A 26,195-nucleotide genomic window follows, 5' to 3' on the forward strand; every position below is an offset into this window, starting at 1 on the left:
TATTAACCCAAAATGTCTCATCTTTTTTGTTCTCATTTTATAAAAATGGTTTATTTTATGGGCACTGGTGAAAAGTAATGGTTCAATGTATAAATATTGATTTAAATCACATAGAAGCGCAATTCTCTTTCTAACATATGTGTAACAAGATGGAGAGTCACCTGTTTTTTGAAGATAGATAAAACCAATATGTTCATTTAAAAATACTGTACTACTATATATACATGCCCAAACTACTATGGAGACTGTGAGGGGTAGGATTTAAAAGGGATATAAGCAGGCTCTGGGATGCTACTTTTGACTTGAGTGTGGTTACATGAATGTGTGCACTTTGTATTAGTTCACTGTACTTCCCTCCTATAATTTGTGCACTTTTTTGCATATGTATTGAATAAAAAGTTAGGAAAAGGAGGCTCATTATTTTATCTTTATAATGGAAAAAAGTTTATGATTCAGTAATAAGTAAAAAAGTGATTTGTCAGAATAAAATGATCACATCATCCTTTGTGCATAGCAAAATGTTTGGTTCATTATATGCGCCCACAAAAAGATTCACTGAATGAATGAATGCATAAACCATGTAAAAAATATGTGCAGTCAAAACATTTAGAAGTAAATATAAATGCAGCTAACTGCTAATAGTGCTGGGTTTGTGTGGGGGCGTTAAGGGGGATTGTTTTCTCTCTTTTTCAAATTTTAAAATAAATAATGGACTTTTAATGTCATCATGGGTGTAGCCAGTCCCATAAGGTGCTTCTATGATGGAAATTTCTTACTTGCTTCTGTCATAGTTATGCTTCATAGTGTGTGTATATATATACATGTTTCTATTTTGGAGTTTTTCTTAAAAGTTTGACAGTTAGCTGAGAACATTTAGACTACCTATAGCCAGCCCCCATCCCCAGACCAGATCAAATGGAATTACCTTTTACCTATATCATGGAAGCTGCTTATCATCTCAGTGATTTTTTTCTTCAAGATTACTCATTTTTGGTTCTTATAACTAGGTATTTTAAGTACTGGAAGGCATAGGGTTAGAGAAATCACATATTAATGCTGTAGACATTCATAGTCCTGGAGACTGTTTCTGATGAAGAATAAAAGCTTTCATTTAAAGCTTTTTGTCTAACTTCTAACGTTCTCACCTGTGATCACTGAATAGATATGCTCTGCATGACACACTTGGCGTGTTAAATTTTAAATTTGTGAAGGTTTTTGTTTACTTTTAAATAATCTTTTGAATTAAGATATAACAGCCATTTATAACATACACAAGTCTGCAGTGTCCATTAAAAGATTCTGACATATATATATACCTGTGTTACTACTACCCAGATCAAAATATAGAACAATTTTTGTACCCAGAAGGCTCCGTGGTACCTCCTCACAATCAGTTACCAACCACCTCCCACCCCCCACCAAAGATAATCTTTCAGAATTCAGAAGTCTTTTATCATCAGAATTGATTTTTTCATGTTATTGAACTTCATACAAACAGAAGTAATTGGTACATATTCTATTGTGTCTGCTTTCTTTAGCTCATAATTATGTTTATGAGAAATATCCATGTTGTTGCTATGTAATATTCCATTGTCTCAATTGTGAAAATTAATGATGTGACTTGGGGTTATTACAGTCATACCCAACTGGATGGGAGTTAAGGACCATGGGGAAAAAGCACTCAGGTCACAAAGCTCCTGCTCCAGGAACTGTCTGGCAAGCCCAGCTGCAGAAATAACTTGCTATATCTTAAAACCCATTTTACCTAGTAACTGCTGAAATTGCCTTCCATGCCTCTAAGATTAGTTTACCTTCCACCAAGATTAGTTTTACCTACCACCATTACTCAACAATTACAGCTTGCCAAAGCTGGAAAAAATTCTCTAGGCCAATGAACTTTCTTTCAAAACATTTTACAAAACTTTTCTCTTAACCAATAAAACCCCAATCTTTTCTTTTGTTCTGTGGACACCCTGAAGACCAGCCAGGTCTGTGTGTATGCACCAAATTACAGTTTGGTTTTTGTGTATATTTCCAAAGAAAACCCTGTTCCCAAACAGTAATGATGGTAAACTAGTTTTATTTTTAATTTAATATTTTTGAGAACTGGAGTTTCCAGTAGTTGTTAAATCTTTATCTGTTTAAGAAGAATGTGAACTTGAAATAATTGAGGCTGAACAAGTCCTTAAAGAATCTCGTTATGACTCAAATATGAGGGAAATAGGAAAGTTAAAATGCTCATAATATTTGTAGAAAAAAGTTTGGTGACTATGTGTAAAATAATGAAACTGTACTCAAGTGAGAATGGTTGGTACTACATGAAATTAATCAGATTAACAATATTGGGGAAGGAGTTTAACAGCTAAAAAGAGATTTGAGTTTATATTGTTAAACTGCACACGCATTTTTTAAAAATTTGTGCAAGAAAAATATGAAAAATACATTGTTTGAATTAACTTAATTAATGAAAAGTGGCCTAAAAAGTAGACTATCTACTAGAGAAATTTTCCCAAGGATTAAATAATAACCTCAAATGGGAGAGCTGTATTTAAAAGTGAGACATACCAGTTATAGACTAGACCAGCAGAGGGAGCTCAATATATTTAGCCAGTAAAGACATTGAAGACAGTTAAGATTCTTGTTAAGCAGACACATATGGAAGAGTATAATTACGTAGTTTTATTTTAAATATGAATTCTCAGACATAAATATATTCATTAATGATTACAGATAATTTGAGATTCCATCCTCTCAATTTTAATTGACTGCCTTAGTTGAATTCAATTATTTGTATTATAAGAACAGAAGTCAGCCTGTGCGACAGAGTGACTCCGTCTCAAAAAAAAAAAAGAACAGAAGTAAACTATATTCAGTGTAAGAAGTGTGAATAAGTTTAAAAATACATTAACACATATATTAGCATTTTTACTGAATTAAAAAAATACAGCAATAGAATAATGAGATAAAGTTTTGTTGTAGAGTCGTGATAGTGGACCCTGTGAATAAAATACAACAACTTAACCAAGTGGGAGCAAAATATTTTATGATTCTTATGATAGAAATATACTAACAAGTTCTAATTTTCTTTTTGCCTATATAGATGAACACCAAAATCACAGCTATTTTAGCTGATACCATTAAAAATTAATAAATATTGAATCTGATCATTTTAATGGAAATAATATATGTTTAGAAATTTGGAAGAATAAAAAGAAAAATACCAAGGTGGACATGATTAGGTTTGTAATACTTAACTTCTGGGATATTTGAACAATGTTCATTGACACTGCTTGAGACTGTGAAGAAGTGAGTGATAGATGCTTAAAGTGATTTCAAAAGGAATACATAATGATGGAGTACATAGGTAAGGAAAGGCTTGCATGCTGAAGGAGAGAAATAAAACTTATGGTGAGAGTATGTTTGCAATATTCTGCAAGCTTTTGCAGAATGCTATTCTATAAAGTCCGGCTAAAATTGTTAAGGTAAGAAATTTAACTGGTGTAGCCATCTTATAGATTGTGTTATAACCGTTTTAGTGGTCGACTGATGAATTGTGTCATAAAAAAGGCACTTTCAGAATACTGGCAATCTTTAAGTTTTCATGGGAAGGAAATCTGCCTATACCCTCTCTTTTTTCCAAGTCCCCTCCCTCCCTACCCCATAAAGAGGGGTAAGACTTTAAATCCTTCCAACTATTGCTGTGGGAAGTATTTCATGGAAGCAATCATGTGAAAGAAAAATATAGAGAAGTATATTTCCAGGTTTTTAGGATTATACATGTATAGAAACAAAATGAGAAAATTGCCAGGGCTAGAAATACAGTTTGAGAAGCCTAAATAGAACAAAGCCAATAGTGATTCCTTCAACTGTGGATTTTATGGACTGAATATGTACAAATGTTGGGTATAAATCAGGGCCAAATTTTCCACAAGAATCTAGAATATATCAAAGTCTAAAACAGGATTATAGCCACTTTAGAGAAGAAATTGCACCAGAACCACACTGTTTCTAACCAAATGACATGCGTCTTTTCTGCGTTTACATTCATATACACACATTCATGTTAACTTAGATTGTATCATATTGAAGATAATTCTATATAATGCCTCCAAATTTAAATTCGGTTCTTTTCCACAAATGCTTATTGTAGTTAAGCTATACTAACTTTGAATAGAACCACGGAGATGCTGTTAAATGACTTATATTGCATACATGAGGGAAACAGCTTTTTTTTAAAAAAATTATGCCTGTATATAGCCTCTTCCTGTTGAAATGGATTCCAACACACACTCACACACACCTCTACACACACTTACACCCTCATATATGTAAAAATTTGCATATGAGATTGTTTTTCCTTAGAAAATTTACTATCTATTTGCTATTTTAAGTAAATAGAACATAATTCTCTAATATTGGTTTTTTAAACTAATAAATCCTTAAGTATTTTATATCATCTTTTAGTTAATATTGATGTTGAGAAGTATCGCAAACTATACTTACTAAATTTAAAAAGATAATTCTAGCTAATTTAAGAATCATCATCTATACAGTTTCAAAAAAAAGAAAATTGGCTGCTAGACAAATTTATAGATGTTCAGTGGTTCATGTGTCTATTTCTGCATTTTATTACAGTTAAATTGCCCAATAAAAGCTAAAGGGCGAAGTAGAGACACCATGTGCTCTTTAGAAAAAGCTATAACATTTAAGACAGAAGAAATTTGGTCTATAATGACAATTTTTATGTTTTTATGGCTTTAATAACTTGATTATATAAAATGTTTTCAAATACAGTTGATAAAATCTCTAAGTATAATGTTTTGGCAAATACTATACTCATTTGAAAAAGTAATCAAGTTGAATATTTAAAATAACATTATAAACAAATTTGTAAGTGGGGTACAGAGTAAACATGTAAGTATTTACTACTCTGCTTAAGTCTGGATATTAAAGATTATTGGAAAAACATAATTGCTATGGTGACATTTTAGCTTTAATTTGAAGTTTAATATTAGATTGTTGAATGGAGAAAATCAATGTTGTTTTCACTTATATCTGTATACTCTAATATACCATCTCTAACTGAAATGTTATTACCCGCAGGTGACTGTAATTTAATTATACTATTAATTTTATGTCTTAAAATCTTGTTATATTAATTTGGGTTTTAAATTACATAAAATGTTACCATTAATGTAATTATAGATTACTCTAGCGTGAAACTTGTTCCAAAGTAAAATGCCTACCATGGTCGTCTCTGCGATAGAGCCAAAGCTGTTGATGAATATGTTGCATGTGACATTAACTGGCGGGCCTGAAAAAGAGATTAAAACATAAGGGCTGTTTAGAGACTTATCTAAGACATTTTCAAATAATTCCTTGCATTCCATTATTATTATTCCATTTTATACACACACACACACACACACACACACACACAGATGCTTAAAATTGAAGCCATAATTCCACACAACAATATGTACTGAGAATCACAAGGTTCACAAGGAACACTGATGCTGATCGTGTTTTTACCTCTCTTGGTCTTAGTTTTTAAAATCTAGATGTCTCTAATGGCTCTGTAATGCCTGATGATGTAAGTCCAGTTTCTAAGCTCCTTCAGGGATAGTTTCTATTCATCTTTTCCCTGCTGCATGGGCTGTACTTTCCTATTTCTTTGCATGTCTCATATTTTTTTGGTTGAAAAATTGAATACTTTAGAAAACATAATGTGGCAACTTTGGAAACCAGGCCTTCCCACCTCCAATTCACAGTTTGTTGTTGCTGGTTTTTCTTGCAGTTGTGGTTTGTTCTTTGGTGACTTACCTGGACCAATATGGTAAAGTTTTCATTTCCCTAGAGTGCACAGCCAGTGAAATCTCCGTTTAGTGAGCTTAGTGGTAAACTAATATTTGATTAGAAATTTCTTTAAAGCCTTGAGCCAATAAATCTTCCACTCTTGCCAAGGGTCTTCCATGGGTTTGGGGATATGTCTTCAGTGCTCAGGCAGTTTACAACTCTACCTTACCCTTCACTTCCTGCTTGCACAGGGCCTGAGGTCCACCAGAGGTGAGATACTGGGACTCTCCGAGGACTTCCCTGGACATGCACACAGCCCTATATGCATATGTAAACTCCAGATTGCAAGGATATGTTAGAGCTTTTCAGAGCTGCCTAAGAACATCAAATTTTCCAGGTCCTTTATAATTTTTGTTCAGGCTCTTACTTGTCCCAACTAGTGTCACAGCCTTAGGCAGTACAATGTTAAACAATCTTCTGATTATTTTCCACAAATGCCTCAGAGATAGAAATTTTTCCCACCAAGTGAGTTCTTAGTCAAGTCAAATAATGGAAAGCCCTTTGAGTGAGGCTCTTCTAGGGAGCTACCAGACAGGCAGAATACTGACAAAGCTCTGGGGATGGACCTTCTGAGGAATTCCAAACTTGGTCAGCCAGCTCTGGTGGTTTTACAACTTCTATTGTTTAGGGGTGGCTGGATTGCAAGGCTGCTGTGGAACTGGGAAGGTCTGCGAAATTAATATCCCTTCTGTTCTTACAGAAATTCATCAGTTTTTCTTGAATAAACACTCTTCAGGTTGTTGTAAGCTTTTTATCAATTTTAAAAGTTCTAACGGTTAATCTTGACAATTTGCCAGTGTTTTTGTTGCTTTTTGGGAGAAGTGAACTTAATTGAGTTTCTCACTCCTCCATTCTGGAAATTTCTTACTAATGCCCGACTTAGTATTCATCATAAATCCAAGTATTTTTATTTTTATAAGGCCCATTTATTCATTCCTTTACTTAATATCCAAAACCTTTGCACACAAAACTGAAGAAGACACAAAAAGATTATCATCTAGCAGAGGAGGAGCAGAAATCGGTAAATTGTTGTATGTTTCTTGCTGCCAGGCACTACATTAGCTGATTCATAGATATTTAATCCATAGTAACTCTGAGAGAGGGTAATATTCCATCATTTACATTTTAGGGAATTAAAGCACAGTGAGCCTACATAAGATGCCAGTAGGTAGCACATTTAGAACGTGAACCATTGCTCTGATTCTAAAAATCATTCTTTTCCCACCATCTTGTTTACATGACATTCAAAGCATTTCATTATCTGGCCACAAGCTTTGTTATTAGGCAGATACCTATATAAATAGAAACATAAAAATATTTTGTGCTAGGGGCTAAAATAGCTCTATCTGAGTTACACTTCATGTAAGTTAGTCGGAGAACACCACATACAGAAACTAATATCTAAGACTAATTTCTTTGTTTTTTTTTAACCTGAGCATAATTTTTGAGTAAATTGATTTTACAAGGTTTGCTACAAAAATGCCTAGTAGCCCCTTGACTTATTTCTGTTTCCCTCTTTTTCAGAGATAATTACTTCAATTCATTTAATCAATTCTTCGGATATTTACCTCAATTTCTCTACATAATGTGTTTTTTCTTTTAGTCACATCTTCTGTTGCCCACAAAGAAGATAAAGATTTAGCCTTTTTTCATATATCATCCCTATCTCTACTAATATAAGCCTTTTTTCTGTCTTCCTGTTATCCAATATTTCTGTATGAAAAAAGGCTTGGTCTTTTTTGTCAGATCAATATTCACTTTTTACATTAATATGACAAGGTAGATATTTACCCCAGCCAAATAACGGAATATATTATGCTTACTTTTTCCTTTCCTGCAGAACATTTTCCTGAGATTGGCAATTGCTTCATATATATTATTTCACATAGCTTTCTCCACACGAATCGTTAACTTATCGACAAGCCCTGAAATGTCTAAGTTTTGATTCAATATGTACAGATCCATCAGGTTCTCTATGAACTTTACCTTCCTCTGGATTTACAGAGGAATGTAATGAGAATGTTTTGCTCTGGTTCAAAGCAATCATTCTCTGACCTCCCAATCATGCTAGGAATTACTTTCATAGCTTTCTGTTGTGGGACCCTCTTTCACGGTCCCATACTTCTTTCTTGGTTTATTTCTTCATTTTAGTGGAACATATGCTCCAGTAATGTTTTGACAAATTCTGCATAAGGCTATGAAGTTTTTGAGAGATTCCTTGTTCATAAATGTCTGTTTTTTTGCATTCACACTTAATGTATATCTAGAGTTGGTAGAAACTTTTAGGCTGGAAATGTTTTTTTCTTATGAATTTTGAAGACACTTTTTCATTATTTTCTATTTTTCAGCATTGCCATTGAAAAGCCCAAAGCCGTTTTGTAGATGACCTGTTTTTCTTTCTGAAAATAGGATGTTTCATTTGTTCCAATATTTTTTAAAAACTATTTCATTAGTTAGAGTGGTCTAAAATATCATTTGAGGTTGCAATTTACATTTATTTGATTACTGGTTCATGATTTTCATCTTAATTTGCTTTTCAACCTGTTCTTTAGATGGCTATTTATCTTGCTGAATTAAGGTAGAGGAAAAATCAACAAAATTATTTAAAAATAAAGTTTAGGTTTCAAAGGCCTTTAAATCCTATGCTGCACATTGAAATCACCTGGCAATCTTTACAAAATATAGATGCCTGATTCTCACCTACGTTACTTGGTATGGCATGCAACCAAGGCATCGGTATTTTTTAAAGCTTCCTAGGTCATTATAATGTGCAAGAATGTTTGGAAACCACTATCCTAAGGAATTACAGACTAGAAAATATCTGGGGCCATTATACTACAGGGCTATCAGACATTTTCTTAGAAATAGAAAAATACAGAGAGAGGAGTCAGGGCTTGGGAGCATTGAAAATTCCAGGCTATTAATTTCAGTAAAAGAGTTGCCTATTACAAATTTGGTGAACACTGTTAATAAAACAGAGTAGATGCTATGTACTTTGAAAGGGCCTAAAGTTTACTAAACATAGGAATGTCTAGAACACATAATTCAAACATATATAGAAGTTAAATTGTTTTAAATATGAAGGATGAACATGTAATAATAAGAACCTTATAAAAGACCTGAATCCTAGAGGTGCTGTATTTAGTTACTAATGAACATTTTAAAATATCTTCATTGCTTATTTCTAAACATTTACAAATTTCTAAAATTTGTAAGATGAGAGCAGTGTCTTATGTGCCACTATGTTAGAGAGGAGTAAACGTAGTTTACTCCATGATTAAAACAAAATTCCGTCCTAAAAAAGTATGAGGTTACAACTGTCAGAAGATAATTTTTTCTTAATGTGAGTCTAATATGAACTCTGAAAAGTATCTGTAGGCTGACTGGCATCCTTGAAAAGCTAAAACCAATCTTTCATATTTTCTAGGCTATTCTCTTGTTCCCCCAGATAATACTAGACTCCTACTACTTTCTTTTTTTTTTTCTTGGAATAGCAATACGAATCTGAGGAACATTATTTGGCTTGAGATAAATTCTGTCATGCTCTACTGACTCATATCCTCTGGAAAGAGGAAAACATAAGAACATCAGTATTGGGTTAATTTACCTGTAAATAAAATGCTGATGGGGTACACCCATGTTGGGGGAACATGGCCCAGGAGGAAGCTACTACTAGAACACTACAAGCTCCATCTGATTGGGATCTTTTTGGCTGAAATGGAAACAAATAAAAGAGTGGGGAGATAATTTTTCTTATTTTAGTTTAGAAAGGGAAAGGGTCTTTATTTCTTGGATTTTAGTTTGCCACAGGCATTGAATAAAGGATGAGGCATTCTCTATAATATATTTTGTCTCGTCTTTTAAATTTAATTAGTTTCTTTATGTTTATGCATAATAGTGGTGAAAGAGCAAATGGAGGCAAAAATTCAGCATAGGCTTCAAGGTTGTGAAGTTAGTGAAATCTGTTCTGACACATTTCAGTGTCCCTTGGGAGCAAGTGTTATGTGGCACATCCTAATGACTCCATTAAAGTTCTGAAAGGAGTAGTGTTAGGTACCGTCTTTGGAGGAGCAAACCTCTGATATATTTGTTTCTTTCTAAAATATGGTGCTGACGTCCCTAGTTGACCAGAGGCTCAAATAGTAAGGCCGATGGATGAAATACAGAAAATAACATGTTTCCACAGAAGAATAATGGTCAAAGAATTGACTAATTTAGGCTTTCACTAATAGTTGGGATCATAATGCCTCATTGTATTTGAAACAGACTCCTGCCTCAGCCTCCATAACATTCCTCCAAAAAGAAGCAGAAAGCTCTTGCTAAAGGTGAGAAGTCATTTGGCTTCAAAACCTAAATTTCATGTGCAAGTAAAGTAACTCACAATGGTCTCAGGCCTAAACTTTATTCTCCATCTGGTTATAACATGTTCCTTGCTTGGATATTAGAACATAAAAAGGTGTGATTTGATTCCCATTTGACTATCTACTTGTGTATATATATTTTCTTCTTCATCAGAAAGAAGGGTGAATGAATTTGGGCATCAAATCCTAACTCCAAATTTTGAAACTATAGTAGACACTTACCTGAAAGGCAGATAGATAGATACACATGCATAAATAAGAATAACTTGAAATTTTAAAATATTCAAATAAAAAACAGTTTGGAAATAAAAATCATTTCAGATCATGGAGTCTCTTCAATGTAATAACAAGGTATTTGGGATTTACTTTAGGAAAGCTTTGGAGCCATAACAGATTCTTAACCTTGGAAGTGTAGGAACGAACATGACTCGTGAATGTTTGCATGAATAGGCAAAAGCATAGAGACAGAAAAAACAGAAATTTATGATAATAGTCTGGGATGGGCACAGAATGGACCTGACCCCCACGGACAATGACAGCCCTTGGAGATAGATTACAAAGAATGAAATGGATACGGCATCATAATGTTTTAAAGGCACCACGTTCTACCCCTTGGGTTTCTGGTGCACGTGAGGTTAGTGCAGCAATCTTGGAGTAGTCTTCCTATCCTAGCTTTGAAATAGACATTCAGAAATTGTGTAGAGAATGAAGCTCAGAGATTATGAATCTTCTATTGCCATTACAGAGAGCACCTGTTTAGTAGCTCTTGGCCAATCTGCTACTTCTCTGTGCCAATGCAAAAGCTGTTATATCTCTCCAATACACTCCTATGTTAAGCAACAGAGCAAATAACTGCTATAGCATCCATATGGCAAATTGTGCTTTTAAATTGTTCACGACTTTAGGCATAGTCCTTAAAAGCAAATGACAGTAGTTGCAGATGTTTTCAGCAGTAAGTTTTCTTTTAGATTTTTTTTTTAAAGAAATAGAAGATGGCCCTTAAGTTTAAGAAATGAAGTGATGGCAGAATAGCAAAGTACAACGCAAAATCTTGGCAACGATATGATTGTTATTCATATTGGGGAAAAATCATTCACTAGGCAGACCTAGAGCAAGTAAGAAAACAAACAAACAACTCATATGTTCGTAAAAATGACTAAGGAAGTTTTCAGGTAATGTTGTATTAAAGTTTTATCCTTTTTAAAGACACAGAATGCAACTGAAAGATTAAATTTCAAAATAATTCCAACTAGAGATTTGTTTTATTTTAGATAAATGCACACACATGTCACAAGGAGAGATGTTATTTTATTTTTTATTCACAAAGCATATTTGATGACTTAAAATCCAGATTTTAAATTATTTGTTAGGTGCTTTAAAAAGGTTTGTAAATTTTGGCATAGAAGCAGAATCCTGTTTGTTCTTCCCCTTTCTCTTTCCCTTCCCTTCTCTTTCCTTCCCCCAAATGCTGCACTAAAGTCATTTGTTTGGGCAGTGCAAAATAGGCTTAAGTGCTGGGATGGCTGAGGGGGTTGTAGTAACCTAAGGCAGGAGAGAAGGACATTGTGGAGAAACTCCACATGCAGGAAATGTTGGAGGCCCAGTGAGAGAGGAAGATGTGCCCATGATAGGGAAGCCTGGTGTTGGTGTTAGAACCATAGATGGGCAAGCTGTGTGTCTCCATGGGGCCATCCTGGCTTTCTGAGTTGGAGTCTGAACAGGCATCTACACAAGGAGATGAACCTGAGGAAGGCTTCAGAGTCCCACCAGGCCGAGGAAGGTACTTGTGTAAAAGAAGAAGTAGCAGCAAACAAGGGAGATTCATTACATATTGATTAAATAAGTAATTATATTGAGGATAATGGGAGTGTGGTTTCTTGCTGTTGGAAGAGGAAGTTAAAATATGGAAACTTAGAAACTAGACTAAACATATGGTATTGAGATAATCAGTGTGAATTCATGGTTTTCAATAGATACAGAAGTATAGATGAAAATTGATGTGTAAATGTATGTGTGTGTGTATGTGTGTGTGTGTGCATGCACATGTGTGTGTTTATTTATGCTTATATGTGTGGGTATATATAGATATATCCTGGCAGGCACCAACTTAATCAGGTAATCAAAGTAAACATAACCAGTAATGGCAAAATCTGACATGGTCCACCATCAAATAGAATGCAGTCAAAACACACCACCATTCCTGTAATATCTCTGCTAAATGCACTACCTAATTTGAATCATGAGGAAGAATTAGACAAACGCAAAGTGAAGTATATTCTTCTAAATAACTGAATAAGAATATTTTTTAAATGTCAACATCATGACAGTCACAGAAAGAATAAAGTGCTGGTTCAGACCGAAAAAGACAATGAGAAATGACAAATAAAATATGATGTGATTCTACACTGAATCCTTTTATAATAAATTATCAGATAGTGGATGAAATTTGAATGAAGATCAGCAAATTAGATGGTAGCAATATATTCAACCACTTTTCTTGTTGTAATGGTTAGATTGTGATTATCGAGGAGAATGTTTTTATTTGTAGTAAATACTCAAGTATTGGGGCATCAGGTCAACAACTTACATTGAAGTGGTTCAGAAAAAAAGCTTTTGTACTTGTAACTAACACTTCTGTTAGCTTGAGATTATTGTAAAATACAAAAGAGAGAAATAATTACTACAGAAATAATTAATTAAAAACAAAAAGCAAATACAAACAAAAAATACAGGGTTTAGAATCTAACTCCGTCAACATTTCAAATGAACATGTATAGTTTTAGAAGAGCTTATTATTCAAGAGATACTTCTTGTTAAAATGACTTTGTGCTAAGTAAAAATGCAAATAGAAATGTAACTTTTTCAAAAATAATTGTAAATGTTATTCAAGAACAATAGTGTCTTGGTGTATAGGAACAGTAAAAATGGGTAAAGGAGACCTTTAAAATGCTAACATTTACCCTGATAAAAATGCATGTAGAAAATGAGTTTGGGTACACATGCCACCCTTGGCATGGATGTTGTTGTAGAACAGAGTACTAGAAAGAGTGAATTTGTGATGAAGGGAGAAAAGGATTAGTGAAATATTTAAGGGTAAAAGACAGAATCCACAAATATATTGTGAGGGCAAATAAAAGTTATATCTACATAAAAAGAGAGTGGCCATTGGAGATAAGATAAGAAAACTTAACAAAAATGCAATAAATACTTAGGAGGAAGACAGAATTGGGTAATTACTGAGAGAATACTTTCTGAAGTTGCACTTACAAGTCATAAGAGACCAATAGAGGGACTCCAAGATTAGGATCAAAAGAAAGAAGTAAAATCCACCAGTGGTTGGTAAAATATCCTAGTGAAATAATGTTTTGTTGTCTTATAAATGTACTTGTACTTGCAATTCAATTGTTTTATGTTAAACATGCTTCTAGTTTCAGATGACACCTAGAATCTTCTATTTCAAGACAGAGAATTGAAGATATTTTCTTTCTCTCTGAAGACATAAAATGATATTACCTAATAAATTTTAATGAGAATAAATGTATCATACCAAAAATAATGGGAGAAAAATTATAATTAATTTAATGACATAAAATATAGAAGCAGATAAAAATGGTTGACAAATGAAACAGAGGTAAGCCTAAAATAAAAGCAAGCAGGGACTGCATGGAGAGGGGAAGGAGGTGGAGAGTGAGAAGGGGACCCCAGGGATAGGGCCTGGCACCTGTCTTGAGATCTTCCTGCTTCCCCTCAATATTTCTGTTGAGCAACGGTGGCCTGGTATTTAGCCCTGTGGAATTTTTGAAGAAATGTAAATAACTTTGTTGATGATTAGGGCAAACATAGTACCTGACAATACCTCAAACCTAAAGCCTGTTCTATTTCACCATCTGCAGGACCCAAGAATAAAGCCTAGTCGAAGCTCAACACTCACCTAAAGCAAAGCTCTGGCCAGGGCAATGCAGCCTGTGTCAGAGTTCCCTTTTGAGGTAGAGAAATAGCAGAAAAATGGCCCTCCTATACCACCCAACCTAATCACCCCTCAGTTCTTCCTGAATCACAGACATTCTATCACACATAAGGAAACTAGTGGTTTAAAGAGAATGAACAATATAAATAAACATAATTTATCCTGCAGGAAGAAACAGCAAATCATTGGGCAGAGAAGAAAAACAAAAGGGGCAGAATGCAATAAAAGAGGCATTAAATTAGCAGTCTAGTTAATGCAAAGGAATCTCGTAATGCCTGTGTTGTGAAAGGCCTAGAAAGCAATCAAACAAATTAGAACAGATAATCAACAGAAATAACCAATTTTTTTTGGAGTGTTTGCCTCAAAGAAGTAGAACTGTGCATCGTTAGTGTTGAGGGTGAACCGCTGCTTTTCATCACTGACACTTGTAGACATTTTTTAGCAGCTTCAGGGACATGATTGTTACTATTGTCATAAATAAAACTGACAAGAAAATAAACATACAAAATAGCACCCGCATAGCAGCTTGTAACACAACGTCCACAACTTCGCATTCAAGGAAAATGGTTTAGGATAAAGAGGATTGTGAAGAGACCAAAACACAATTATAGAGTTAAAATCTCCCTAAACATTCAAAAATTGGATAAATGGCACCATGTAATATCAAATCAGTGATTCTGAGGACAAATCTGAACAATTCTTTTTATAATGTAGAGGGAAAGGAGGAAGGAGAGAAGGGGATGAGGGAAATGTGTTAGACACAGATGACAGGGGAAGATAGCAGATTTTTTTTAAAAATAAAGAATATTGTTTTACAGAAATAACACAAAACAGTGCCAGCATAAGCAAAAATCCTCCTACTGAAAAATGTCCAGAGATAGGCAGAAAAAAATAGCCTATATGTAAAGGAGCAGAAATCAAAATGAGATCTGACTTCTTTATGATATTAAATGTCAGTAGGCAATGAATCAACATCTGCAAACTTCTGAGCTAGAATTTTGGAGCTCGATAATTGTACAAAGTTTCTTTAATGTCAAATGCATACAAAAGAGATTATCCTGGAATATTATTCAGTGATAAAAAGAAATGAGCTATCAAGCCATGAAAAGACACAGAGGAACCTGAAAAGCATATTGCTACCTGAAAGAAGCCAATTTGAAAAAGTTTACATACTCTGTGATTCTAATTATATGACATCCTGGAGAAGGCAAAACTCTAGAGATCGTGAAAAGATCATTGATTGCCAGAGACTGGGGGTAGATGAGGGGAAGTGGGAGAGAGATATATTCACAGTGCAAGCACAGGAGATTTTAGGGCAGTGAAATTATTCTGTATGATACAGTAATGAGAAACACATGTTGCTACGAATTTGTCGAAACCCATAAAAAATGTACAGCACAAAAATTGAACTCTAATGTAAATTATGGACTTCAATGAATAATGTATTAATCTTGGTTCATCAATAATAATAGATACCACATGAATATGAAGATGCCAATAACAGGGTACACCGTTGGGGAGGAGGGGGCAAATATGCACTTTCCAATCAATTATTCTGTAAACCTAAAACTGCTCTTTAAAACAAGTCTATTAATTTTAAAAAGTCAGAAAAACCAGAACTCAGAAAATACATAAGCATTACTCCTGTCTTGAAAATGAAAACCTATTTTATTTTATTTTATTTTGTTTTTCGGTGACTGGAGACAAAGCTAGAATATCCTACTCTTTAGTTTTCAAGTTTTAATTTATATGTGTGTGTGTGTGTATGTATGTATGTATATATAAAGAAACTACCAGTTTCAAGGATTATTAAGTCTTCTCTTAATTCTTTTTTTTTACTTCTATTTTTTATTTTATTTTATTTTATTTTTTTCATTTACCCCATTTTCTTTTTTTTTGTTATTATTATACTTTAAGTTTTAGGGTACATGTGCACAATGTGCAGGTTAGTTACATATGTATATATGTGCCATGCTGGTGTGCTGCACCCATTAACTCGTCATTTAGCATTAGGTATATCTCCTAATGCTATCCCTCCCCCCTCCCCCCACCCCACAACAGTCCCCAGAGTGTGATGTTGCCCTTCCTGTGTCCATGTGTCTCTTAATTCTTAACCTGGCCCTCCAACCCTGTAACATCGTTAGGCAGTGCTGCCCAGTGAGCGCCACGGCCTGTGGTCTGTGTCTTGGGAACGTGGTGCTTTCTCTCACTGGGCCAGTTCTGTTTCTGCACTTTTCCCTAACCAAAAAGGCTTCTAAAGAGAAAAGATTTCAAATTCTGAGAAGGAAACGGTGGAATCTACCTATTATTTTCATTTTCAAAATAAAAATAACTATTTCTTTTCTTTTCTTTTTTTTCTTTTTTTGCTTTTACCATGTCTCATATATTTTTCTCAGCCGCATCATGGGATGAAACAATAACAAGCTAACCAGATCTGATGTGAGGTTGGTAAAAGAAAAAAAACACAAAGAACCCCTGATAGCATCAAAACTTAGATGCAAATTCACTGTTCTTACCAATGACCTTTGCCTAAGTGAACATAAAATAACCATTTCTATACATAACATTTCTCCTCCTTAAGACAAAATTTTTGAAATAATGACTTGGACAAAATTCTAATTTCTATTGCATGATCAACAGGTTGAGTGATATTTGCATCTTTATTTTCTAATTCCTTTTAGCAGCTCTCAGAACATTTCTAAACCCATATATCATTATTAAATGCCTTTTAAATAATAGTTTTTAAAATCATTATATTTAATAGGACTAAGATATAATAGAAATTTGAAGTAGTTTTTATACTTATGTCAAATTATCCTAAAGGCACAGGATCATTATTGGAGAAATCTGATTCTCAAAAATGTTTCAGATAAATTAATACTATTCTGGAGGGGAAGAGAATAGATTAATCAGTGAAAAGGAAAGATAATGTTAATGAGTTAAGCACCTAATTATTTTAACTTATTTCAGTATTGATTTAAATAATGTTCAGTGGAAGAGGCTGTCTTATCCATGTTCAATACCAATTTAAAGTGCTTTAAGAGAATTATTTATTTATACTTTTCTGTGGTACATTTTAATAACATTAAACTACTTAGTCTTCCAGAGGTGAGATTTTTTTAAAGTGTACTTTTTAAAGAGAAATGACAAAACAATAAAAACAAACACCATAATTTTGGTTAAATAAAAAATATCTACTTCTAGATTTTTGTAAATGTTAGAAGTAGAAAGGAGCAAAATCAAAGTTGCATTTTTACAAAATCATTTGTATTTTTCAATAGTTGTTTTCCCACTATGGCTTTCAAAATAAATTTTCTTTCGATATAAAGATACTTGTGAAAAAATCACAAATTTGATACTATTACTCTAGAAATAAATTCATAATAATGTATATAATGCTGAAACATTTCTTATTTTTAAATATTTGAAAGGTAAAAATTTTATATTATTGTTATACACTTTGCTTTTGGCTAATGAGATTAAACATTTCCATTTCTTTTCTGTTAATAGTCTGATAATGTCCATAGTGAAATTTTATGTTTGCCTCTTACAAAACTTATGAATTCCAGAGAGGGCAAACATATAGGTATTTTCCAATGCTTTCATATTTTATAGGCACCTTTCTATCGACTGATTACTTATCTAGGTAACTTATGTTTCTGTGTGTTTAGGAAGAAGTGAGGATCAAATAATTTAGGTTATTATAATATATTTTTACATATATCACAATTCCCATTCTTCTTCTTTTTTAAGAGATAGAGTCTTGCTCTGTAGCCCAGGCTGAAGTGCAGTGGCACAACCATAGCTCACTGTAACCTCAAACAACTGGGCTCAAGTAATCCTCCTGCCTCAGCCTCCCAAGAAGCCAGGACTAAAGGTGTGTGCCACCATGCCTGGCTAGTTTTTTTTTTTTTTTTTCGGATAGATGGGTGTCTCAGAGCTGGTCTCAAACTCCTAGCCTCAATCAGTCCTCCTGCCTCAGCCTCCTAAATTGCTGGGATTAGAGGCATGAGACCCATTCTTCTTTTAAAATTATTTTAGCTAATTATTAATATTCATGTCTCTAAACTCACTTACTATTAATTCGTTGTCTTTGACAATTGGATGGGAAAGCATACATAACACCAATTTTAAATTAGTTCATTTGATGAGCTAACTAGATTCCTTCCAAAAACATTGATGTGGGGAAAGGCACAAAATCAACAAGGCAAGGGATTGTATTTTTAGTCATGTGAACTACCACAGAGAAAAAATGAGTGAAATATTATCAGGAAAACAGGTTCTTCATTTTCTACTTCTATGTTTGATGAGCTTATTTTTGCCTGAGGTGAGGTGGACCCCTAGGTACCTGACAACACAAGGGCTGATCATTCTCACCTGCTTTTGTGTAAATATCTTCTGTTAGGTATTGGATTCAGTTTGTTAGCACCTAAATATCCTCCTGATAGCCGTAAGGAAGAAATAGCATGTAAAGACTATTTTATTTATATTTCAATATTGGGCAATGAAATGATGGTCAAAAGATTATGATGTTATTTTATCCAATGAAATGACACAGTGTTGAATATGCTTAATTAGGGAGTAGAGTTATAAGTATGTTTGCTGAAGTCAATAATGTTTGACCCTTGCAAAAGATGACAAAGCAAAAGTGTTAGCTAAAAACTAATCCATCAAATTATTATTTTTTATAATTGATATTATTTTTGGCTATCAAATGCAGCCTGCATTTTTTTTCTAGTGTTCAGAGCACAAGATATTTTGAAAAACAATGAGAGAAAATCTCCCTTTTTCTTTTTCTTCCTTTAGTGACACTGGGGTGTAAGAACGAATTTTAGTCTCCCACAAAATCTAATCACCTCTGAACTGGCTTGGTGATCAGCTTGTTTTTAGGAATACATTTTGACTTAGAAAAGAATCAGTATTTGTTTTAAGTAACACCAAATCCTTGGGTTCCTTTCCTGTCTTACATGTAAATAGTAATAATCACATTTTTAAATAGTTTAATGTTTCTGTTGTCTTTTAAACTATTAAAATAGTGAACTATCACTAAACTTTCCAAGAGAATGGCAAAAGCACTGAGGCCACTCTTCTGTGGTTGGTAACTTATCTGCAGTTTTATTAAAATATCTGCTGAGACTGTTTATATGCTTTTTAAATATTCACAGACTTTTAAAAATAGAATGCATTTTCTTCTTTAATTTTCAGTGAAAAGAAAGCAATACTTCTGAATCACTGAATATGGACTTACCATAATGAATCTGCTAATTCCCAATTATGTTTCTTGTGGTTTAGTTAAATGACAACTGCATATTTTTCAAGATCAATTACTAATTAGTTCTCAGTGGATTCACAGGAATACTGCTTTCCTTCAATTTGGAAAAGATCATCACAATACTGAAATTTCTCATTTTCATTTGTATATTGTACCCCGTAAGCTGTACTATTTTTGTTTCTGATTTTCATTTATATATTGTACCCCATAAGCTGTACTATTTTTGCACAGCTTGTACTCAGTGTTTTCCTCCTGAAGTTAAAAATATTTATGGTTGAAAGCTTAAAAACCAATCAAGAAGTGTGATCCACAATTTAAATATTGAACTCATTTTAAAATTGAAGCCATTCATAATTTTCTACTCAGACATTATCAGTGAGTTTTACTTCTTTTGTTCCTGCTATCCAATCTTGATATTTTTTACTCCATTCTAGTTAACTATTTCACCACTGCTAAGGATTTCTTTTTTTCTTCCATAAGGACAAATTCAAGGAAAAATGGTAATTATAGACAACACTTTTTTAAACTTTAGCAATGAAACAGCTTAACTGAATCCCATGAAAAAAGTGTATGTTCTTTAACTTTGTTTATTTTCTTTATTGGGTAAAGTAATATTCAAGAACATGTTAAATAAGTTGAGATCTGGAAGCAGCTTTCTAATATTTTACGATTAAAGTGAAATTATAGGATATATTGTGGTTCTGGATAAGTTACATATCCTTATATAAACATGTTACTTACAACTCTATTAAACAGAAGAATAAAAAGTGGTACCTTAAATAATTGACAATTACATTCTTTCCTAGAAATTTGGGTAAAACATTTGGTAGGTGGAATAATGTCTTATACATTTCAAAGGCTGTCAGTTAGCAATCCAGCCTATTTCCCAATAGGTAAATTCAACAACGGTTAGATTCCCCACAATATAGAGAGTAGTAAAGTGGCTGATTAAAAAGATGGGAAAGTTTATCACTAGCAATTAAAGAAGCTTCCATTCCAGTTAGATAACTGATAGAATAATTAAATAAAAGATACGTACATATATGTATATTCCTAAAATCAATGGTCAAGACAAGTCGTATTATAACAGAGAAGTGAAAAAAAAAAGACATAGCTGGGCCAAAGAAAGCAAATTATGATAATTGAGAACATGGGAATGGATTTCTTTTTTAAGACATCTCGGTGACTAAGGCAATATTTGGAAGATTGTTGAAAATAAGCATTAGAATTTCTGGCGGAATTAATTTAAAATTGTACCTAGTTGAAGTATATTTAAAACACACATATAAAGTAGCAAACAGAACAATTACCTTTAAAATTGGGTCTGATTCTTGCATCATATCCTGATGTCCTGCCCATTAATTTATCCAGAAAATCAGAAGGTGACATTGGAGCACTTCGAGATCTTGCACTATCTGTTTCCTTTGTGGCAACCAAACTACAAATAAGAACAAAAATATAGACTTTACAAAAAGAAGTATTTCTAATAATTGTTACCTACAAATATAAAATAGAAATGCTGAGCTAAATATCTTTGGCAACAAAACAAAAACCTTTAGATATCATACAGTGAAGATTATAATAAGATAGACATTTATAGATTTATAGTCAATACTTGTAAGGTTTCATATCTATTCAGTCCAATTGTCAGAGATGGCATTCTTTTGTATTAAACCTGAAAACAAAGGCCACTTCCAAAATATTAAGCTTTCAAATCTGTGTTTACAAAAGCCTTATTTCTGATAGCAATTTTTAACCAAATGTATCCTTATTGCTTTAGGTGTAAGAAAACATTAACATTCGGGGGAGGAGCCAAGATGGCCGAATAGGAACAGCTCCGGTCTACAGCTCCCAGCGCGAGCGATGCAGAAGACGGGTGATTTCTGCATTTCCATCTGAGGTACCGTGTTCATCTCACTAGGGAGTGCCAGACAGTGGGCTCAGGTCAGTGGGTGAGCGCACCGTGCGCCAGCCGAAGCAGGGGCGAGGCATTGCCTCACTCGGGAAGCGCAAGGGGTCAGTGAGTTCCCTTTCCAGGGGTGACAGACGGCACCTGGAAAATCGGGCCACTCCCACCCGAATACTGTGCTTTTCCGACGGGCTTAGGAAACGGTGCCCCAGGAGAGTATAGCCCGCACCTGGCTCAGAGGGTCCTACGCCCACGGAGTCTCGCTGATTGCTAGCACAGCAGTCTGAGATCAAACAGCAAGTGGGCAGCGAGGCTGGGGGAGGGGCGCCCGCCATTGCCCAGGCTCGCTTAGGTAAACAAAGCAGCCTGGAAGCTTGAACTGGGTGGAGCCCACCACAGCTCAAGGAGGCCTGCCTGCCTCTGTAGGCTCCACCTCTGGGGGCAGGACACAGACAAACAAAAAGACAGCAGTAACCTCTGCAGACTTAAATGTCCCTGTCTGACAGCTGTGAGGAGAGCAGTGGTTCTCCCAGCACGCAGCTGGAGATCTGAGAACGGGCAGACTGCCTCCTCAAGTGGGTCCCTGACCCCTGACCCCCGAGCAGCCTAACTGGGAGGCACCCCACAGCAGGGGCAGACTGACACCTCACACGGCCGGCCAGGTACTCCAACAGACCTGCAGCTGAGGGTTCTGTCTGTTAGAAGGAAAACTAACAGAAAGGACATCCACACCAAAAACCCATCTGTACATCACCATCATCAAAGACCAAAAGTAGATAAAACCACAAAGATGGGGAAAAAACAGAGCAGAAAAACTGGAAACTCTAAAAACCAGAGTACCTCTCCTCCTCCAAGGGAACGCAGTTCCTCACCAGCAACGGAACAAAGCTGGACGGAGAATGACTTTGACGAGCTGAGAGAAGAAGGCTTCAGACGATCAAATTACTCCGAGCTACGGGAGGATATTCAAACCAAAGGCAAAGAAGTTGAAAACTTTGAAAAAAATTTAGAAGAATGTATAACTAGAATAACCAATACAGAGAAGTCCTTAAAGGAGCTGATGGAGCTGAAAACCAAGGCTCGAGAACTACGTGAAGAATGCAGAAGCCTCAGGAGCCGATGCGATCAAATGGAAGAAAGGGTATCAGCCCTGGAAGATGAAATGAATGAAATGAAGCGAGAAGGGAAGTTTAGAGAAAAAAGAATAAAAAGAAACGAGCAAAGCCTCCAAGAAATGTGGGACTATGTGAAAAGACCAAATCTACGTCTGATTGGTGTACCTGAAAGTGACGGGGAGAATGGAAACAAGTTGGAAAACACTCTGCAGGATATTATCCAGGAGAACTTCCCCAATCTAGCAAGGCAGGCCAACATTCAGATTCAGGAAATACAGAGAATGCCACAAAGATACTCCTCGAGAAGAGCAACTCCAAGACACATAATTGTCAGATTCACCAAAGTTGAAATGAAGGAAAAAATGTTAAGGGCAGCCAGAGAGAAAGGTCGGGTTACCATCAAAGGGAAGCCCATCAGACTAACAGCGGATCTCTCGGCAGAAACCCTACAAGCCAGAAGAGAGTGGGGGCCAATATTCAACATTCTTAAAGAAAAGAATTTTCAACCCAGAATTTCATATCCTGCCAAACTAAGCTTCATAAGTGAAGGAGAAATAAAATACTTTACAGACAAGCAAATGCTGAGAGATTTTGTCACCACCAGGCCTGCCCTAAAAGAGCTCCTGCAGGAAGCGCTAAACATGGAAAGGCACAACCGGTACCAGCCACTGCAAAATCATACCGAAATGTAAAGACCATCGAGACTAGGAAGAGACTGCATCAACTAACGAGCAAAATATCCAGCTAACATCATAATGACAGGATCAAATTCACACATAACAATATTAACTTTAAATGTAAATGGACTAAATGCTCCAATTAAAAGACACAGACTGGCAAATTGGATAAAGACTCAAGACCCATCAGTGTGCTGTATTCAGGAAACCCATCTCACGTGCAGAGACACACATAGGCTTAAAATAAAAGGATGGAGGAAGATCTACCAAGCAAATGGAAAACAAAAAAAGGCAGGGGTTGCAATCCTAGTCTCTGATAAAACAGACTTTAAACCAACAAAGATCAAAAGAGACAAAGAAGGCCATTACATAATGGTAAAAGGATTAATTCAACAAAAAGAGCTAACTATCCTAAATATATATGCACCCAATACAGGAGCACCCAGATTCATAAAGCAAGTCCTGAGTGACCTACAAAGAGACTTAGACTCCCACACATTAATAATGGGAGACTTTAACACCCCACTGTCAACATTAGACAGATCAATGAGATAGAAAGTCAACAAGGATACTCAGGAATTGAACTCAGCTCTGCACCAAGCGGACCTAATAGACATCTACAGAACTCTCCACCCCAAATCAACAGAATATACATTTTTTTCAGCACCACACCACACCTATTCCAAAATTGACCATATACTTGGAAGTAAAGCTCTCCTCAATAAATGTAAAAGAACAGAAATTGTAACAAACTGTCTCTCAGATCACAGTGCAATCAAGCTAGAACTCAGGATTAAGAATCTCACTCAAAACCGCTCAACTACGTGGAAACTGAACAACCTGCTCCTGAATGACTACTGGGTACATAATGAAATGAAGGCAGAAATAAAGATGTTCTTTGAAACCAACGAGAACCAAGACACAACATACCAGAATCTCTGGGATGCATTCAAAGCAGTGTGTAGAGGGAAATTTATAGCACTAAATGCCCACAAGAGAAAGCAGGAAAGATCCAAAATTGACACCCTAACATCACAATTAAAAGAACTGGAAAAGCAAGAGCAAACACATTCAAAAGCTAGCAGAAGGCAAGAAATAACTAAAATCAGAGCAGAACTGAAGGAAACAGAGACACAAAAAACCCTTCAAAAAATAAATGAATCCAGGAGCTGGTTTTTTGAAAGGATCAACAAAATTGATAGACCGCTAGCAAGATTAATAAAGAAAAAAAGAGAGAAGAATCAAATAGATGCAATAAAAAATGATAAAGGGGATACCACCACCGATCCCACAGAAATACAAACTACCATCAGAGAATATTACAAACACCTCTATGCAAATAAACTAGAAAATCTAGAAGAAATGGATAAATTCCTCAACACATACACCCTCCCAAGACTAAACCAGGAAGAAGTTGAATCTCTGAATAGACCAATAACAGGAGCTGAAATTGTGGCAATAATCAATAGCTTACCAACCAAAAAAAGTCCAGGACCAGATGGGTTCACAGCCGAATTCTACCAGAGGTACAAGGAGGAGCTGGTACCATTCCTTCTGAAACTATTCCAATCAATAGAAAAAGAGGGAATCCTCCCTAACTCATTTTATGAGGCCAGCATCATCCTGATACCAAAGCCTGGCAGAGACACAACAAAAAAAGAGAATTTTAGACCAATATCCTTGATGAATATTGATGCAAAAATCCTCAATAAAATACTGGCAAACAGAATCCAGCAGCACATCAAAAAGCTTATCCACCATGATCAAGTGGGCTTCATCCCTGGGATGCAAGGCTGGTTCAATATACGCAAATCAATAAATGTAATCCAGCATATAAACAGAACCAAAGACAAAAACCACATGATTATCTCAATAGATGCAGAAAAGGCCTTTGACAAAATTCAACAACCCTTCATGCTAAAAACTCTCAATAAATTAGGAATTGATGGGACGTATCTCAAAATAATAAGAGCTATTTATGACAAACCCACAGCCAATATCATACTGAATGGGCAAAAACTGGAAGCATTCCCTTTGAAAACTGGCACAAGATAGGGATGCCCTCTCTCACCACTTCTATTCAACATAGTGTTGGAAGTTCTGGCCAGGGCAATTAGGCAGGAGAAGGAAATAAAGGGTATTCAATTAGGAAAAGAGGAAGTCAAATTGTCCCTGTTTGCAGATGACATGATAGTATATCTAGAAAACCCCATTGTCTCAGCCCAAAATCTCCTTAAGCTGATAAGCAACTTCAGCAAAGTCTCAGGATACAAAATCAATGTGCAAAAATCACAAGCATTCTTATACATCAATAAAAGACAAACAGAGAGCCAAATCATGAGTGAACTCCCATTCACAATTGCTTCAAAGAGAATAAAATACCTAGGAATCCAACTTACAAGGGATGTGAAAGACCTCTTCAAGGAGAACTACAAACCACTGCTCAAGGAAATAAAAGAGGATACAAACAAAGGGAAGAACATTCCATGCTCATGGGTAGGAAGAATCAATATCATGAAAATGGCCATCCTTCCCAAGGTAATTTACAGATTCAATGCCATCCCCATCAAGCTACCAATGACTTTCTTCACAGAATTGGAAAAAACTACTTTAAAGTTCATATGGAACGAAAAAAGAGCCCGCATCGCCAAGTCAATCCTAAGCCAAAAGAACAAAGCTGGAGGCATCACACTACGTGACTTCAAACTATACTACAAGGCTACAGTAACCAAAACAGCATGGTACTGGTACCAAAACAGAGATATAGATCAATGGAACAGAACAGAGCCGTCAGAAATAATGCCACATATCTACAAGTATCTGATCTTTGACAAACCTGACAAAAACAAGAAATGGGGAAAGGATTCCCTATTTAATAAATGGTGCTGGGAAAACTGGCTAGCCATATGTAGAAAGCTGAAACTGGATCCCTTCCTTACACCTTATACAAAAATTAATTCAAGATGGATTAAAGACTTAAATGTTAGACCTAAAACCATAAAAACCCTAGAAGAAAACCTAGGCATTACCATTCAGGA

General features: G+C 35.1%; 1 protein-coding gene across 2 annotated transcripts in view; it reads right to left on the reverse strand.

Moving 5' to 3' along the window:
* Positions 1–26,195, reverse strand: part of GLRA3 (glycine receptor alpha 3) — a 182,270-nt gene that overhangs the window by 114,903 nt on the left and 41,172 nt on the right. For both annotated transcript variants that reach the window (XM_054485490.1, XM_054485489.2), the window contains exons 2-3: positions 20,767–20,894; positions 5,247–5,314 (exon numbers count right to left, since the gene is read on the reverse strand). In XM_054485490.1, the coding sequence (XP_054341465.1) occupies positions 5,247–5,314; positions 20,767–20,894 (196 nt within the window). The remainder of the gene's footprint in view (positions 1–5,246; positions 5,315–20,766; positions 20,895–26,195) is intronic.

The sequence above is a fragment of the Pongo pygmaeus genome, chromosome 3 (assembly GCF_028885625.2).
Source record: "Pongo pygmaeus isolate AG05252 chromosome 3, NHGRI_mPonPyg2-v2.0_pri, whole genome shotgun sequence".
NCBI lineage: Eukaryota > Metazoa > Chordata > Mammalia > Primates > Hominidae > Pongo > Pongo pygmaeus.